Below are 19,839 nucleotides of genomic sequence, written 5' to 3' on the forward strand. Positions count from 1 at the left end.
AGCCAGGAAATCCAAGAAGTGGCTTTGTAAGAACCATATCAAGGTTCTGGAGTGGCCAAGCCAGTCTCCAGACCTAAATCCAATTGAAAATCTTTGGAGGGAGCTGAAAGTCTGTGTTACTCAGCAACAGCCCAGAAACCTGACTGATCAAGAGAAGATCTGTGTGGAGGAGTGGGCGAAAATCCCTCCTGCGGTCTGTGCAAACCTGGTGAAGAACTACAGGAAACGTTTAACCTCTGTAATTGCAAACAAAGGCTACTCTACCAAATATTAATGTTGGTGTTCAAATACTTATTTTCAGCTTTATCACACAAATTGTTAAAAAATCATAGGTTGTGATATCTGAATTTTTATTTTTAGGTTATCTCTAATACAGTGGACATGCACCTACTGTGAAAATTTCAGACCCCTCCATGATTTCTAAGTGGGAGAACTTGCAAAATAGCAGGGTGTTCAAATAGTTATTTTCTTCACTGTATGTGTTCCTTTGTATGTGCTGTTTGTGCATAATCAAAGTTTTTCACGTTTGCACTTTATGATCGCATTCTGCAATGGAATATTTATTTTAATTAGCCCTTTGTCTTTTGTACATTTTATTTTATATTAATGAATAGGTTTTTTATAGTTTCTTTTTTAAATAAAAACCAAATTCACGTATGCTTCTCTAAAATAGAAAGTGTAATTGAATGTTAATTAACAGTTAATAATTCTGATTAATATTTGTGATTTCAGTGTTGATGAAAGTAATCTTGATTATTGTTTTGGCCATAATTGTTCAGCCCTAGTGGGAGTTGTATGTAAATATTGGGTATAATTTAGTTTTTGTTCGTTTTCATTGTAAACATTGGTGGTTCCATATCCACATGCTTTGACATTGACATTATTTAGAATTTTTCCTCACCTCAAGGACATTTATTAAAAATTACACAAATAATGAGTAAGAATAAAATGCATATATGTTAGGGTTTCCCCGAGATTCATGCTGCTGCTACATATGCGTTTTGTCTTCTTGAAAGCATCCACTGTCCTCTTTGCTCATTTCACATTTTTTTTGCTAGCTGTCCGCCAGTATATATCGGATATTTCAAAATATGTCCATAATGCAGACATGCTGTGTCCGCTCCAAGCAGTTATGTGTATCTCGCCTACGTCATCGCCACATACTGTTTTGGCAGTGCCGTTTTAGAGATCAAAGTCATGTGGCCGAAAGAGTTGTTTGAGAAACAAATTTTCATTAGTTTTTTTGACTCTGTTTTGTTGAAGAAAGCATCCATGTCTGCGTATAAAAGAGAGAATTGAAAACTTTGCACGAAAAAATAAGAGATGACACATTTTTCAGTTTTCGAGCTTACCGTGCAAAGTCTGAGCTGACAAGTTTATTGGGTCACAACTCAACAACTGCCGCATCCATGAAGGGAGAGTGTCTGTGTTGTTTTCCATTTAAATGTATTATTCAAAAGCATTTACATGTTTTTTTTTTCCAGCACAAATTCTTAAAGAAAATTCCGCAGTTCCTTTTTGTCAAAGGTCATCCATCCATCCATGTTCTACCGCTTATTCCCTTTTGGGGTCGTGGGGGGCGCAAGCGCCTATCTCAGCTACAATCGACATATTAGGGCAGTGGTTCTCAAATGGGGGTACGCGTACCCCTGGGGGTACTTGAAGGTATGCCAAGGGGTACGTGAGATTTTAAAAAAATATTCTAAAAATAGCAACAATTCAAAAATCCTTTATAAATATATTTATTGAATAATACTTCAACAAAATATGAATGTAAGTTCATAAACTGTGAAAAAATACAACAATGCAATATCCAGTGTTGACAGCTAGATTTTTTGTGGTCATGTTCCATAAATATTGATGTTGATGATTTATTTTTTTGTGAGGAAATGTTTAGATAAAGTTGATGAATCCAGATGGATCTCTATTACAATCCCCAAAGAGGGCACTTTAAGTTGATGATTACTTCTATGCGTAGAAATCTTTATTTATAATTGAATCACTTGTTTTGTTTTTCAACAAGTTTTTAGTTATTTTTATATATATTTTTCCAAATAGTTCAAGAAAGACCACTGCAAATGAGCAATATTTTGCACTTTTATGCAATTTAATAAATCGGAAACTGATGACATAGTGCTGTATTTTACTTCTTTATCTCTTGTTTTCAACCAAAAATGCTTTGCTCTGATTAGGGGGTACATCACTGAAAAAAGGTTGAAAACCACTGTATTAGGGTATATTCTAGTTGAATATTTGCTTGCTGCATTGTGACAGCTGGCTGGTGGTCCCATTTTGACTCTTCTCTCCACTACCACAGAATGAGCCAAGCTTATGTGGAAGGTTGAGCAGAAAGCAGAAATATTTCTTGAAAATCCATTCTTGAAGTGCTAGTTTTCTGCGTGGTTGCATGAAAGCTAATGTTTTCCCCACTCTTCTACCCCCTGAAAGTTATTGTAAACTATTTTTGGCCCAGTTCTCTTTCCGTATATTGTGAAATCTATCACTATCAGTTCACATGACTTCACCTACCGTGTCGGATGATTAACGAACAATCAGTCTTGTTTCTTTGTTGCCAATATAAGACGCAATGTGCACTCGAACAGAATATACGACAGATGCTTTTAACAGTTATTTGATGGGTCCAAATGTAAGAACATAGTTCTCCTGAGGTCGTCATTCTGACTCGGGACCAGCATGTTTTTTCTTTTGCCACATTCATCTCTTGGTCCCCTTTGGATCCAGCAACCCTTTCTGTACCCCACTGGTCTATTTTCGCTGGCCTCCAACTGCACATTTGTCTAATGAAAAGATCATTCTAATGGACTGCCTGAAGCAGCAAAGGGACAGACCCCTGTGCCACTTTCTCTACCTTTATTCCACAACTCTGTCTATCCGCTCTATCTTTCTGTCTGTAACAGAATTAGAAACATGTACTTTGTTTTGTACTTTCCTTTGTCTTGTCGCCCAGGCAACCCTTTCTGGTTTGGAAAAGAAAATCGCTTTTGCTTGGGTTGACCAAGTAGCCAAGGTTCCCATCATCACTCCAAATAAACAAAGCAGAATCTCATTGGTCAGCAACAGATCATCATGGGGGCGGGGGAAGAAGTGGCCTCACGATAGTCCCAGGTCCAAGGTATGGACTCTCATCTAGTATGGGCGGGAGGTCTTTTAGAAGGGCTGACACAGAGATGCCAAAGGTCACTAAAAAGACTTAAGCCAAGGAAAGGAGGCCAGAGACAGTGGGAAAATGCAGTGCAAAGCTTCAGGCAAGTAGTCACAAAAAATGTCTTTGTCCCCCGCCTGCACAATAATCTGACAAAATTTACAGTAGTTTGCATTGAAATATGTTTTTAGAATGTATCTACTTGCCAATTGCGTCTGTTATAAGTAGGTAATAGGCGCCATTTAACCTTTCTCGAAGAAAAATGCCCTATGCTTGCATATCTTTGGCTGTACAAATCGTTCAAATCACTAAAAGGATAAAACTTTCTTCTGAGTTCCGCGAAGTAATTAAGAAGGGCGGAAAACTGCAAGATATTACAAAAAGGTAACGAGAAAAGTAGCACGCACTACAGTCCAAGGAAGCAGAGTCAAAGAATGCACAGGTTTGCAGGGATGACTTTATCAAAGGTTTGTTTGATATACTTTAAACATTAAGTGTTTCCCATTTAAGTATTATCTTGATATTATTTGTATTTCTTAAAACCCATTTTTGCTGCGAGTGTTTCGTAAGAATTGAGACACTAGATGGCAGTAGTGCATAAGCTATTGAACACTAAACAGAGTTGTTTGGGAAACTCTTCATTAAACCGACATGTTGGAAGTGTCAGGATGTTGCCGCACCATTTGCATTTAAACCAACAACACTAAAGACAAGTTTCTGTTATTGAGTTGACTTACCAAGATATTACAGTTTCTCTTCTCACTCCTTGCAGAGAATCCACAGCGAGACAGACAGACAGCTCAACCAAACATGGTTTTCGATACTGTCACGTGATTGACTGTTAGCGTGTTCCTCTCTTTGCCCAGTGACACTTCCTGTTTCCTCTTTGACTTCATGAAATTAATCTTGCTTCATAATCTCTGGTTTCTTCCGACCAAAAAATATAAATTTTTATCGGGTATTTTATCGAAAGCATTTTATATTGATATTGATTATGTGTCTATCATTTTATCACCCCAGCCCTACTACAGTGCCTGTAACACGACATAAAGCTTACTGGAGAGCACTATCTTTGTCGGTAAGAATACTAACTACTAAAAGGGGTTTCAGGAATAATGGTCAAGTGGCAATAATAGGGATTTGATGTGGAGACCAGAATCAGGAAGTTTCTTGTTACAAAATAAGGCATGAATCATTTTTCAATGGGTTGAAATAGACAAGGTTGATTTTGTAATTTGATAAAAATTAGGGAATGTTCCGTATTATTACATACTTTTTTGAGGTGTTACGGTATGTACAGAGGTTCAAACTTTCACTTGCATTTTCTACAGCATTGCACTTTCCTGAATAAAAGAGCTGTAAACCAGGGGCACCTAAAGTGTGACCCAAGAGCCTTTTTAGATTGGAAGCCTGTTTTTATATTGGTTGTCAGCATAATCTAAAAATAAATGATTAATTACTGAATTTTGCGAACTATAAAGCACAATATAAGCCCTATCCACTAAATTTTAGAAGAAAAAAACATGTTTCCATATATTAGTTGCATCGGACTAAAAGCCACTGATAGATATATACAGGACTATCTCAGAAAATTTGAATATTGTGATGAAGTCCTTTATTTTCTGTACTGCAACTAAAAACATGAGAATGTCATACATTCCGGATTCATTACACATCAAATTAAATATTGCAAGCCTTTTATTATTTTAATATTGCTGATTATGGCATACAGCTTGAGAAAACTCAAAAATCCTAACTCAAAAAATTTGAATATTTCCTCAGACCAAGTTAAAAAAAAAACTAACAGCAAAACAAAATCAAACATTTGAAAATGTCAATTAATGCACTCAGTACTTGGTTGGGAATCCTTTTGCACGGATTACTGCATCAATGCGGCGTTGCTTGGAGGCCATCAGCCTTTGGTATTGCTGAGGTGTTATGGATGCCCAGGATGCTTCAATGGCGGACTTTAGGTCATTTGCATTATTGGGTCTGGTGTCTGGTGTAGGTTAATGATACTAACACAGGCACTTGTGAACGTATTAGCATATTAGCTAATGCTTACAACGCTAGCGTCATTACATTATGATAGCAGGTACAAATATGCATGAAAACACTCTTACAAACATCACACATGAGAAAGTTTAGTAAGTATAAACATACTGTAAAACTTACAAACGTTGCTTGGAGTTATGAATGAAGAATCCATATGAGTAGAAGGCTATCAATGGCTAGAAGACTAAACGGCATTTCTACTTCCATTTTTGAAGCACTGAATAGAAGGACACAATCTACAAATACGTCCAAAAAATTTGAGCTATATTGTAAAACTTACAAACATTGCTTGGAGTTTTGAATGAAGAATCCATACGAATAGAACGCTATGAACGACGAGAAGACCGAACGGCACGTCTACTTCGGGTTATGAAGCACTAAATAGAACGACAGTGCAGCACTTCTAGTGAGCGAGTTTGTCCAAATGATGGCGCCATAGCCCAAACGATTAAATACTTTCCCAGTGTATTTGCATGACTTTGGAGGGGGAAAAAAAGTATTATGCTGTCAGCAAAGAAAAATCCATAAATTAGCCGCACAGTCTTATAAGCCGCATAGTACAAAGTGTAGGAAAAAAGTAGCGGTCTATAGCTTTGATTTATATTGTTGCTTTAATTAATGAGATTGAGTGCCCTGAAAGTCAAATAAGCAGACATTTAATTTTCCCTGATGGAACTCTTCTGAAGGAATAAATAAAGTACTATCTAATCTAATCGTTCTTGCACGGCTGCTGCAATAGCGCAAACATGATGCCATGATCTGTGTGTTGCACAGTGTAGATGGAAAAAAAATTACAAACTTTTTTTATTCTTATCAACACACACGTTAAAACTGCAATGTCATTGTTGATGGTGTGCATTTATTTGAAAAATATATATAATTTTCCCTACAATACTGATCAGGCTATAAAGTGTGTTTTATCTGATTACTCAAGTAATCGTACAAACTAATCGATAAATTACTCGATGACTATAATAATCGATGGTTGCAGCCCATAGTTAGCTTAAGTAAAACTGTCAGTAAATGTGCTTGGAATCACTTTGGTTGGATGAATAGATTATAGACTTGAATAGCAGTGTTTTTCTGGCCTCACTCATTGTGTGTTTGCGTATGTCCATTGGTTGGCAGAGGCTGATAGCACTGATGAAAACATACTGTTAAATTACGTAACTGTAGAAACCGTCTTGCCTCTGCACTTAAGTCAACAACCTGACAAAAGGTGAAGTGAGAGAACAATGATGGATGGCATGTAATAAGTTATGAGAGGGACACACCAGTCAAAATTTAATCAACTAAGAGAATTTAACTGACACTGAGACTGTGCTTTCAGACAGGTAGCGGTAGATCAGGTAGGCTTTTAAATTATGACATTTCTTATGAAGCTTAATATTTGCAGCAGCATGTTTATTGTCTTTTGAGATGATTCAAATAAACATATTTTATTTTTGGTGTGGAATGTATAGCACACAAAAAAAAACTGATATCAGTAAAATAAGTGAAAAAGATGAGATGGATGAATTGACATCTGGTGGGCAATGATGTAGGGGAAAAGCAGAAGGTGAAATTCATTGGAAGGCAGGTAATGACTGGGCAGGCGTTACTTAGCTGCCTATTTTGAGCTTGTAGGCCAGCTTGTTACTCAAGTCTTTTTCGCGCCTGGATATGAAGTGTGCCTTGACATGTGTTTGGGAGGTGGTGTGACGTGAGGGCTGCATATGTTTGTCTGCATTAATGCTCCTCACATGCTCTTGTCTTTACTTTCCATGAAATGTAATGTGGAAATACTGCAGGTCACTTTCAATCTCATTTAGATCTGGTTTTATTATGACTGTGTTGGTGAGCTATATTCAGGACACTTCATTTTAGACAATCTAATGATATTCAGTGAGTGGTAGATGAAACATTTTCAATAAGTATTTTGGCCGATTTCATTGAATTCTTTACTGACCAAATGTATGCCTATCCTTGAGGGTACACAATCCAAATTAACATTGTTAGTTCTGCACTCTGCTTGGTGAAAGTGTCATCCTGGTTTTCCCCTTATTTTCAATATACTTTTAGCATTGGGGGCAACGTTGAGGCCTATATTATCTTTTAAATAGGCTTAAAAAAATATACATACCTTTTTAAAAACAAATATGTGATATTGTTTAGCTCTATTTTTCAGTTGTTGCTGCTTATCGTACAATGTACTTTGATGATCGATCAATTACATGAAGGAGAAGCCCTGGTAATTATCCTTGTAAAGGTGGACGTTTACCAAGTAGGGGTGTAAAGATTGATGCTTAGATTCATAATCTTAATATCCGTACTTTGACTTTCGCAAAATACAGATGTTCTCAGCAAGTCACTGGTTATTTGTAAACATCTTAAAGGCCAGAAAACTAAATGGCAGTACAGCAAATCTTTCTACCTTGTTGATGATATGGAATTGGATTGCAAATAATGTAAAAAAAATATTGATTCCTTGGAATGCTTCAAAGTTTACTTTGTACTCATATCATAGTAAACATAACAACCATGTTAACCTACTGTTCATTGAACAGACTTTTGGAGTATTAGTGGGTTTTATGCAAACACATTTAAATGTTCATAATTTATATTTTTATGCTAAAAAGGAAATGATTTATTCAAAGGGTCTGAATTTTTTCTTTGCTAAAGTTGAATATATTGTCATTGTTTGCCGCCTTAATTCATGAATTTCTGATTTTCTCACCAAAACTCTACTAAAATACTGTAAGTTATTCTATTGCTTTATAGCAGATGTCTCCAACAGTGGGTCCGTGACACCCAGGTGTGAATGAATGAGTTCCCACTTCTCTGTTAGCGCTTTGAGTGTCTAGAAAAGCGCGCTATAAATCTAAGTTTTTTGTTGTTGTTTTTTTTCAAATACACTTGAACATTGACTAGAATTAGCAGTGGCAAAAACACCATGCTTAATGTACCTTGCAGGTTTAAAATGAAAACAGGAATAGAAAAAAATGTTTGTATTTTACTAAGACAGCTAGCAATCCATGTCAGTTAGCGATTAGCAGTGCAAGCTAGCAATTAGCGCTCAAGTTGTCAACCAGCGATTAGCACACCAGTTGTCAGCTGGCGATAGCATGCTTGTTGCCAGCTGGCTATTAGCGACGCTATACTAGATTATCTAAATATCTTATATTTATATTGCACACTAATAATGTACATTTAGGAGCAGTTTAATTTAAAAGATCATTTTGTATGAGATATATAAGTAGTGGTTCCCCGCTCCATATCTCCTATCAGTTCACGGTTCCTTGGCCTGAAAAACGTTGATAATCCCTGCTTCATAGTCATTAAATTGAATGGTAGATTTTGAATAATGGCATAAAGGAAAATTATACAAATTGAATTGCATACCCTCCTGAGAAGCAGCATCCTCTGCAGTGGACATTTTGTGTATTGCAAAACAGGGTTTTTTTTGTGTAACTCTGACAAAAGAAATAGACCAAAACAAATGTTTTTCATGCAGAAGGAAATGGATATCGCATAATATTGTGCCTATTGAGTATATCTGACCACTCTTTCTGGCTGCCAAATATCTGCCGTCTGTCACTAACATTAGAGAAAGGGCCATTTTAATGGTGGAAGACTGGAGGAGAGAGTGTCCGTGAAGATCATGGACACAGATGATGTGATAGGGAAAAGCATGGAAATGTGGACGCTGTGAGATAAAGCAGCAGGGATGCATGAGAGAGAGAGACAAGATAGCAGATAGGGAAGGGGGCTGGTGTCAGGGAGGGGGGTGATAAAGTGATGGGGGAGTGTGTGGAGGAGGGGTGTGTGCAAGTAGTATGTCGGAGGGAAGTGCAGAGGGGATAGAGCGAAATGAAAAAGGGAGGAGAGGTGAAGGAAATGGATAGAAATAGCTGATGCACTCTGAGGCTTACAGAAAATCAATATCAGTGAAGAGGGGAAGCCACAACCTCACCCTGTGCCCTCTCTCTCTTCTCTTAACTCCTTTCAGTCTTTCAGCTTTTTTCTCCTCAACTCATCCGGTTTTCCTTTCCCCCCTCAGTCTCCATTCGTTCACGTGCATTTTCAACCTTGTCTGCTCCATCTTGTCCTCCACTTTGCGCTCTTTTTCTTGCCCACATCTACCATTCCCGGAACCTGTTAGAGTTCAAATGCGGGGACACAGAAGTGCCCGTCTTCACACTTGTAGCGCACAGCAAGATGCCGCTGTTAACTTTCAGTCCTGTCTTTTCTTGGAGATGGGACATTTTTTTTGTATCGTCTTTGTGAAAACAATCCTTGTTTTTCTGATGCAAATTAGCACCAATTGCTAGAAAGCTCCACTGTCAAGAATTTGCTTGCCAGTGACCAGCTCGTTTCACAAACACGGTCGGCGCCGGATAAGCGGAATTTGTGCTTGAAGCTGGCAGGATTAAGTCTGTTTTTCCTCAATTGGAACACACTGTGTTTTTCACACAGCTTCTACTTGAGGATAATGTAAACATAAGATTGTAGTATAGTGGATCCCAGGACCCAGCATATTCGCTGTTTCAGCATTTGCCACTCAAAAATATTTAAAAACATTTCTATGAAAATTGGCCGCAATTTCCTACAGACAACAAAGCAGGCAGTATCACCTAATGCTAATGTTAGCTGCCAACAACAAACCGTCCGGGGAAAAAGAAAAAAACCTGAGGGACTTATTGGTATTATCACCGGATTCTCTGCCTGCCATGAAGTTACAGTACAGGGGCATTCTCAACTTTTGTTGGTAAAGATTTACCTCCGCACTTGCCGACTTTAAGCGGCTCATTTATTTAGTTGATCGAAGTGAACCGAACTATGTTATCATGTCACATAAAGATCTGAATAAAATAAACAATTTAAAAATAGAATTGATAGTCTTGTATGAAGACCACTGATTTGGGGCAAGCTCACTATAGATTGTATTCGTCTGACATCACGTCAAGCTCATTAAATTAACGAGAACTGAAGAGGTAATCAAGAGGGCGAAAATATGTCAAGATTTTACAAAACAATGATGCTAAAGGTGCCTCTTAAATATAGCTCTCCAGTCCAAGGAAACAGAGTCAAAGAAGTTTGCAGTGATCACTTAGTTATGGTTTGTTTGATATACTTTTAATGTTTAGTATTTCCCATTTAAGTACTATCTTGATAATATTTGTATTTTATCTTGTTTCAAAACTCTTAAAACATTTTTGCAATGAATATTTCATAAACCACTAACTCGGTAAGTCTAAATCAAAGAAAGCAAATGTGAGCAAAACCTAGAAGAGTTAAAACGTTTACCAAAGGCATCAATCATAAATGAAGCTGTCAACAAATCGAGCAAGAGAAGGAGAGTCCTACTCAGTTTCTTTACAAGGACGCTTCCTCGCAAGATACAGAGTTAAATTCAACCTTACCCGAGCAAAACCAATGCACGAATTACTCGGGAGAGTCTTAATACCAATTTTCTTTTTTGTTTTCATGTGATTTTAGCAGTAAGATCAAGGACCCTTGCGTACTCTGATAGTTTGTACACTGTTTTCTGCACAGTAAGCATGTTGGTTTGGTTGGCCACCACTTTGTTTACTTCCGTTCAAAGGTTACATGACCTACTATAAGCTACATGAAGGAAAGACGGCAGTCTTAACTTGGGAGGTAATTTTATGTACAAAGCTCTCCATGCGCAGCACGATTGTCAAGTGCGCCAGAAAATCCAAGAGCACGCTTCAGGCCTTAACAGTAAAATGGCTGTGTGTTACATCCTGTCTGACTGTGCTAATAAAATAAGGATCTCAGTAAAAATAGATGGAGACGTTTGTGACAAGAATAAAAAGAAAATAAGAGTTGTCATCAGCAAGGAAAACAAGCTATTACCAGAAAACAAAAATCCAATCCCGAAATAGGACATGGCATACAAGTATACATCGCTGTAAATTCAGGAGAAGGGAATGCTAATATTCACTTTTATTGCTTTTGAAAAAGCTACAATATAAGCAATAGTGTTGTAGATTTTGCACAAAAGAAACCAGAACAAATCATGGCTCTTTTTGAAAAGGAAGCTGATATAAAGCTGACAATTGATCAATGTTCACAGTTTTAAAAACATTACAGTAAAAACGCACAACCCAGTAGACCATTTGCACTTTTTTATGGGTACTGATTATCATACAGACTGAAAAGTTGTTTAAATATTACAAATTGACTTCATAAACTTTCCATGGACATTGGGTTAAGATGTTGCAGATGTTATCTTAGCTCAATGTATTCATTTACTTTGATAATAAGGTGTTTGTGTGGTTTGTGTAACTCAGACAGTACAGATAAATAAATGAATAAATATGGTCAATTGGAATTGAGTTTAGGGGTGTCGTCGAAAAATGGGTCATGACAGAAAATAGTTTGCAGTGATTGAAAGGCCTACTGAAAGCCACTACTACCGACCACGCAGTCTTAAGTTTATATATCAATGATGAATGTAGCTGAGATAGGCGCCAGCCCCCCCCCGCAACCCCAAAAGGGAATAAGCGGTAGAAAATGGGTGGATGGAAATCTTAACATTGCAACACATGCCAATAGGGCCGGTTTAGTTTACTAAATTGCAATTTTAAGTTTCCGGTGAGGTATCCTGTTGAAAACGTCACGGAATGTCTCGGGTTGTAGCGGACATTTTTTCTCAGCCCGATCCAAGCTATAAGTAGTCTGCTTTAACCGCATAATTACACAGTATTCTGGACATCTGTGTTGCTGAATCTTTTGCAATTTGTTCAATTAATAATGGAGAACTCAAAGTAGAAAGATGGAGGTGGGAAGCGGTGCACTGCAGCTGTCTTTAGCATCACAAACAAAGCCGGTGTTTCCTTGTTTAAAATTCCCGAAGGTGAAGCTTTACTATGGAACAGAACCGTCAAGCAAACATGGATCCCGACCACATGTCAACCGGCAGGTTTCGGTGAGAAAATTGTGGTAATAAGTCTGCTTTTACCGGAGACATCAGCGGAGCTTGCGTCCTGCTGCAGCTGCTGCGGACTATTACCTCCTCCCACCGGAGACACTGGCGGTCAACACACCTGTGGCCAAACCCCTCCGACTTTCAGATACTATATAATCTCGCTAAAACACTAGTAACACAATAGTCAGATAAGGGATTTTCCAGAATTATCCTAGTAAATGTGTCTAATAACATCTGAATCGCTCTCACTGCCCTCGCCCTTTTTATTTTTTTAATTTAACTTTTTATTTCTAGTCCTTCACTCTCATTATCCTCATCCACGAATCTTTCATCCTCGATCAAATTAATGGGGAAATTGTCGCTTTCTCGGTCCGAATCACTCTAGCTGCTGGTGGCTATGATTATAAACAATGTGAGGATGTGAGGAGCCCTACAACCCCTGACGTCACGCGCACATCGCCTGCTACTTCCGGTACAGGCAAGGCCTTTTTACTAGCAAACAAAAGTTGCAAACTTTATCGTGGATGTTCTCTACTAAATCCTTTCAGCAAAAATATGGCAATATCGCAAAATGATCAAGTATGACACATAGAATGGACCTGCTATCCCCGTTTAAATAAGAAAATCTCATTTCAGTAGTCCTTTAATGTTGCATGCAATACAATTACACGTTCCCTTGTAATTTTTCTTATTTCGAAACTGCACTTTTGAGATGGTTTTGTTTACAGTGCAAGTTTAAACAGTCCAAAGTCGTTTATGATAAAGAGAAAAACAATGGAAAAATGGTTTTGTAACAAAGTAGAGACATTTTATTAATTCAATGAACATTTAAAATCTAAATTCTAAATCTAATCAATGTAGTAAATTGGTAATGATACTCAGCCCTATACAGATATTACTTTTTATTGTGTTTACTAAGGTCTGAGGCATAATTAGGTTATTTACCTGTATTCTATACATTTAGCTTATTAGCTTACTTCTCCACCCGTAAATAAGACAGGGAGGAGCCGAATCTAGTCTAATAAATAGAACGGTACCTTTTTTTGCGTATGTTGATCTGAAATTGGCTACGGGGGGAAATTTTAATGGGTATCTCAATTACAATTTTTTTTGGGAGGGTCTCAGAACGTAATGTTAAGGAAAAACAAGGATCTACTGTGCTCACAGACAGTGCACATTTTCCATCTTAAAATATAATTTTAAATTGTAATTTGTTGATTGCTTTTTGAATTGTGTAATCTATTGCATAATGCCACGTTTCTACCCTCCTTGAGACCCATTTTGGCAGAGAAGCTAAAGTGTTTGAAGTATACAGTCTCTGTTCATCTACCAGGGGACATGATGTCATACAAACATTCTAAACCTGTTCCAACTTCTGTGTTGTGCTCCCGAGGGTGGCTGCAACTGAATGACTGTCCTCTGACTCAATTTACTGGACCCTGACAATGGGCTAGCAAGACCTTATTCAAGAAAGGAGCAGGATTTTTCCCCATTGTGACTGGTGAATGATTATTCTGCACAGGAGTGCTTTGCAGTGCCAAGATCCAATAAATACTAGTCCTCTTGCCCAAATCATCTCAATAGAAATAGGCTTTTAGTTGCTTTGGTATACTGTTAGGTTTACTTGCCTCAACCTTTTGCTTTTCATTTTTCTGCTGTATGAGCAGCAAAGGATTGACATATTTAGTAGTTCAAACCCTCACTCAGACAGCCTCTTCTCTCACCCCCCCTTTTCTGTCAGTCATGGGATTTCTTCAAAAAAGGAGTGCTGTGACCAGGAAAAAAATCTGCAAACAACCATCAGTTGAAAACTAATAGGCATTTTTTGTATGCATTCCCTTTTCTAGTTCATTGTTCAATGTCTAGAGTAAAGGTGGCCTTGTGTGGAGTGCCCTTTGAAATTCTTAACCTTGGACTGTACAATTTCCACCATCTGCGGCGAGGACGTCCCCCGCGAAAGACGCACTCATGTCAAAAAGAAAAACAACTGCCATGCTGAATAGACAACCAAGAGAAGAAAAGATGAAAGGATTGTGGGAAAAAAACAAAAGGGTAAAACTCTTAGCCATGATGCAACAGGCGCTATCATCAGAAAGCTCCTCTAATCTGGGATTACTGTGTTTATTTTGCGTGTGCGCGGGTGCGCATGCGTCTCTAATGTCTCTGGTCTGAGGCACGACTATGCCATATGTGTTTTGGTCGCTTTGGTACAGCCCATTTTGCACAAACATGTTGTTTTGTTGTTGTGACGTGTTGGTCAAACACCGCATGAGAATATACACAAAAGATTAAATGTTCATCTTTAGATGGATGAAAACGAGAACATCCCTCCCTGATTCATATTTTCAATATATAAAAATACATTTCACATCTTAAGAATTCTGTTCCGTAAATGGTCTCACCACACGTGTGGCATTTTATATTAATTTGTGAAATGCCTTAGGATGCCTCATGCCCTGCTCTGTTTAATTCTTATTCCCTCTTTGTTTAGGAGCCCCAGGTGGGTCCTACCACTGCCACCCAGAACATGTTTATGGGGATGAAAGTGACAAGGTAAGCCTCTCACCTTTTGTAACATTTCTTGATTTTTATCTTAAAAGCCCTAGTAATAAACAGTGTGGGACCCCTTGGAACTTTGATAAACCTCAATGTGTTTATCTGCACTATATTAGTCTGATTTCTCAGATAATTGTGTTTTTTTTCTGTACGTGCAGTCCCGGTTTGCATGGTAAGTTTTTAATGTGACTGTTGGCCATAAAGTGTGTACATTTCATAGGGTAATGGAGGTAGCAATTGTGGTCATTTCATTTTGCTATGTGGGAATGTAAGTAAAATAAGAGAATGCTACAGGTGAATAAAATGACGCTCGTAGCTATCAAGCTGCGGATCGAACCAATAGCTACAACTTTCCACTGCTGTTTGGTGTTGTTGGTAATGTTTTAATGTCTTTAAATGACACTTACGGTTATTATTAGAGATGGGAAAAATGATCGATTCTCTGTGCCTCACTGTTAGGAAAAGGACTCTAAAATGCAGCTATAATGATAATGTTCTCTAAATGTTAGTTATAGATTTGGTTCTAATTAACCCCTGGGTAACCATTAGCTAATAATCTTTCAACATTATAGCTTGCACACACAGAGGAAGGAGGAAAAAACAAGGTGTGTTAGCCGTTGTGCTAACAAAGATTAAACGTGAAGTAGTGAAACATGAAAAGAACAGAAGAAGGCTGATAGGAACAGCATTTCAGCAGAGTGTAACCAACTAAGAGAAAATTACCATTATATATAATATTTGATGTATTGACAATATAATAACATACAATATGATAATTATAGATGTACAAATAATTTATTTATAATCAAATCGTAGCCACTAAATCGTAATCGTAATTGACTCATGAGTTGCCCAAAGATACATCAGAGACCTACAAAACGATTTCTATTGTGGTGAACTGCTTTGACTACTTACTGTTAATACAAACTAAGCAGTTAATACATTATTGTAATTGCTGATTTACATGTCAATGATGTAGGGCTGGGCGATTTATCCAAAATACTTGATATATCGCGTGTTTGTCTCTGCGATATAGAAAATGACTATATCGTGAGTATATGTTCTCACACAGTTGCTTTTAGCTGCGGGCATTACACTACAGGCTTTTCTCACTCTTTCTTGTCTCTCCTTCTCAAAGAGACATAAAATAAGCGCACCTTGTGACATACGTCACATACTGTCGCACGTGCAACGTCATACGCCCTCGCGGAGCAGAGAGGTAGCGGCCTGGCTAACTTTAGCTGTGGTGCTTGCGGAGGGGTGCGAGTGACAATACGAGAGAGAAGGTGCAAATCTGGTAATGAATGGAGGAAGAAGAATTAATTCCAAAGAAAAACAGCACGGGGTCCATCGTCTGTCGGTGGTTTGGCGTCAAGCAGAAAGATGTTGAACAGACAACCGTGATCTGTCAAGTATGCAGGAAAAGTGTTGCTATAAAAAGTAGTACCACTACTAATTTGTACCATAATTTGAAAAGTCACCCGCTAGAGAATAAGGAGTGGTTCAAACTCCACGTCAACAATCTCGACTGGTGCCACACTAACAAAATGCCGAATCCACCAGCACTGACCCAATTGAGCCTGTCGTCTTCCATTTCCACATCACCAAAAATTAGTCAACAACAGAAGGAGATATCATCCGCAGTAACCTACCACATAGCGAAGGACATGAACTATTTGATTTCCTGTGATGCAGCTATTTTTTATTTTACAGTTTTTTAAATATCTTGTGTCACATCATGCACAAAAGTGCATTTTGTTTTAAACTATTGTAGTGGCGTTCTGTTCTGTACAAAAAGTGCACTTTAATTTGTTCTGATATGTCATCTTAGTGACATCATGCACAAAAATGCACTAATTGCTTGTTTTAAATGTCCCTGACAATCTTGGACTTTCTGTTTTGAAATGACATGAATGTTTGTGCCACTGCCTAATAACAGCTTAATAAATACGGTTTTGGTAAATTGTCTTAGTTGTGATTTCCCTCTCTGCATGAAAGTTGAAAATTAGCATGTATTAATGCAGTATGAAGAAGAATGTTTGAATGTAGACACAAACAATAGTCATACTGCTGTGATTCTATAAATCAAGTGTTCATTTAAGGCTAAGGCAAAATACCGAGATGTATATCGTGTATTGTGACGTTGCCTAAAAATATCGAGATATTAATTGTAGCTGAGATAGGCACCAGCGACCCCAAAGGGAATAAGCGGTAGAAAATGGATGGATGGATGGATAATAAAATGCCATATCGCCTAGCCCACAATGATGTCTAAGTTGTTGGATATGGACTTGATAAATACAGTATATAACTTAATAAGGTACGAATAACAGTCTTGTGGATGTTTTGAATGAATGAATATCGATCGAGGCAGAGATACTTCATTTGATCTACCGCAATTTATTATTGTTGTCTCCTGACTAATTGACAATACTTTCTCTTTTCAATGTGTCTTTTTTCGAAAATGACAAGGACTTTTCTAATGACCTTTAGTCTTCTTTTAAATGCACATAACATTGAAATTGCACGATGTTGTGTGCTCATTTAACTTTTAGTTACACCACTGTACAGATACCGGACTCCACTCCTGAGGGGAGGGGCTGGCACATGACTTTAAAGGACTTAATGTAATTAAATGCACCTGCCACCATTTTAACAATGACACAGCATTTTCCAAAAAACTTCATGCCGAACGAAGTCTGATTTTGGCTAAACGCTTTGAGATATCGACTTTTCGAACACACCGTGAGTGCCTCAAGGCTTTGTGGAACGTTCCATTGTTCTTAGATTTCCAAAGAGTGGTAAAATAGCCGAGTTTGAGTGAGTAAAAAAATGTGAAATTTTGTGTTTGTTTAGTCAATGAGATATTTTGCTGACTTTTTTTGGCTTTGAGGTCCAACAGAAGCGAAATAAGACACATGGCCTCCATAAAAGTGACATTTTATAAGAGATGTCGTGTATGTCTACGTTTTCACCGATTTTCACCAAAAGATGTGGCCGTGAGGACAAAATATTTGCGGAAAAAAAGCATGTGTTCACATTCTCTCATTCTCTCGAAAGCTGTGTGCCACTGACTTTAAAGGGCAAGGCCTCCTTCCGACGGCCATCCAGTCAATACCAAACATCGGATGTAAAAACCTTTTTAGCCAGGGTTAAAGTAGACAAGTGTGTGAACAAAATGAGATGTTAAGCACCGAGGTACATGAAAGTATGGCTGAGCTTCAGAGGTCATCTTGTCTTTTTGTTTTCTCAAAGCAATCCTCTATTGCAGGGGTAGGGAACCTATGGCTCTCGAGCCAGATGCGGCTCTTTTGATGACTGCATCTGGCTCTCACATAAATCTTAGCTGACATTGCTTAACATAATAAGTAATTAACAATTCCGCAGGTAATCACATTGTTAAAAATAACGTTCAAATTATAAAACATTCTCATGCATTTTAATTCAACCATTCATTTTCTGTCACACCTGTCCAATATGTCGCATTAATGGTAAGAAGTATTATATTTATTATTGGTTAACTTTTAGAAAAACAATGTTATTAAAAATAATAAGAGACTTATTATACTCTAAAAATGTTGGTCTTACTTAAAAATGCACTCATTTAGTTGTATTCAGCGTTAAAAAATATTATATAGCTCTCACAGAAATACATTTTGAAATATTTGGCTTTCATGGCTCTCTCAGCCAAAAAGGTTCCCGACCCCTGCTCTATTGGAAGGGTATGTACCAATTAATATGGCCGATTTTTTTTTTAGACCTGAATAGTGTCGCCATGGTAACACGAAATGTTGCCAACTATAAATAGCGCTGTCGGCTCGAGCGACACTTTTTCTACGGTATAAGATTTGTAAGGGTTCGTTGGCCGGTTTGACTTGAAATTATTCGCGGCAGAACACAGTGAAAGAAGAAAAATACAGATTAACTCCAAGGATTATTAATATGGGCCGCTTGCATTGCTTTGACTTACAGCAGGCCGGTAATAAAAAATTCAAAAACACATGTACATAAATATTTAGACCCTTGTCTCAATACTTTGTTGATGCACCGTTTGCAGCAATTACAACCTCAGGTCTTCTTTAATACAATGCCACAAGCTTGGCACACCTATCGTTGGGGAGTTTTGTCCACCTCTCAAAACGTTGGTTTTCACCACGGATGTCTCTTAACATTGGTGCATTTATCTTTCCCTCTATCCTGACCAGTCTCCGAGTTCCTGTCGCTGAAAACCATCCCCACAGCATGGTGCTGCCACTACAATGCTTCACTGTAGGGATGGTATTGGTATGGTGATGAGTGGTGCCTGGTTTCCTCCATACATGGCATCCATATCAAATAGTTAAATCTTTGTCTCATCAGAGTGTCTTGTATCAGAGGATTTTGTTTTTCATGGTCTGAGAGTCTTTCAAGTGCATATTTAGCAAACATTTTACTAAGAAATGGCTTCCTTCTGGCCACTCCACTATACAGGCCTGATTGGAGGTTTGCTGCAGAGATGGTTGTCCTTCTGGAAGGTTCTCTTCTCCACAGAAATGCTGTAGCTTTGACCAAGTGACCATTGGGTTCTTGGTCACCTCCCTGACTAGACTAAGATGAATGCAGCGGACTACACTAAGATGAATTTAGCAATGTATTGAGAGATCCTGTATGAAAACCGATTCTCATCCAATCTGATAGTTTGAGAGGTGCTGCAAAGAAGAATGGACGAAACTGTCAAAAGAGTGTACCATTGTATTCAAAAGGACTTGAGGCTGTAATTGCTGCCAAAGGCGCATCAACAAAGTATTGCAAGGAGAGGTCTGAATTCTTATGTACATGTAACTTTTGAGATTTTTATTTTTAATACATTTGTAAACATTTCTACATTTCTGTTTGACATGCCCAGGAGCGGGATAGGCTCCACCAACCCTGTGACCCCGAGAGGGACACGCGGTAGAAACTGGATGGATAGATGGAAGATTGGGTGCTGACAGTACATTAATTAAAAATAAAATTAACTTTTTTTAATTTTAACCAACGGCTGCAATAAAACAGAATGAAAAAATTAAAGGGGTCAGAATACTTTCCGTACTTACTGTATTTGGGAGGGATCCAATCTTTTTATGGCTTTTAAGTAGAGCCAACACAGAGA

General features: G+C 37.9%; 1 protein-coding gene across 1 annotated transcript in view; it reads left to right on the forward strand.

Annotated features, from left to right (window-relative positions):
* rnf38 (ring finger protein 38) overlaps positions 1 to 19,839 on the forward strand; it is a 55,416-nt gene that overhangs the window by 12,687 nt on the left and 22,890 nt on the right. Inside the window, exon 3 of the mRNA XM_061881379.1 lies at positions 14,644 to 14,705. Within this exon, the coding sequence (XP_061737363.1) occupies positions 14,644 to 14,705 (62 nt within the window). The remainder of the gene's footprint in view (positions 1 to 14,643; positions 14,706 to 19,839) is intronic.

Source organism: Nerophis ophidion, linkage group LG20 (genome assembly GCF_033978795.1).
Source record: "Nerophis ophidion isolate RoL-2023_Sa linkage group LG20, RoL_Noph_v1.0, whole genome shotgun sequence".
In the NCBI taxonomy this organism is placed as follows: domain Eukaryota; kingdom Metazoa; phylum Chordata; class Actinopteri; order Syngnathiformes; family Syngnathidae; genus Nerophis; species Nerophis ophidion.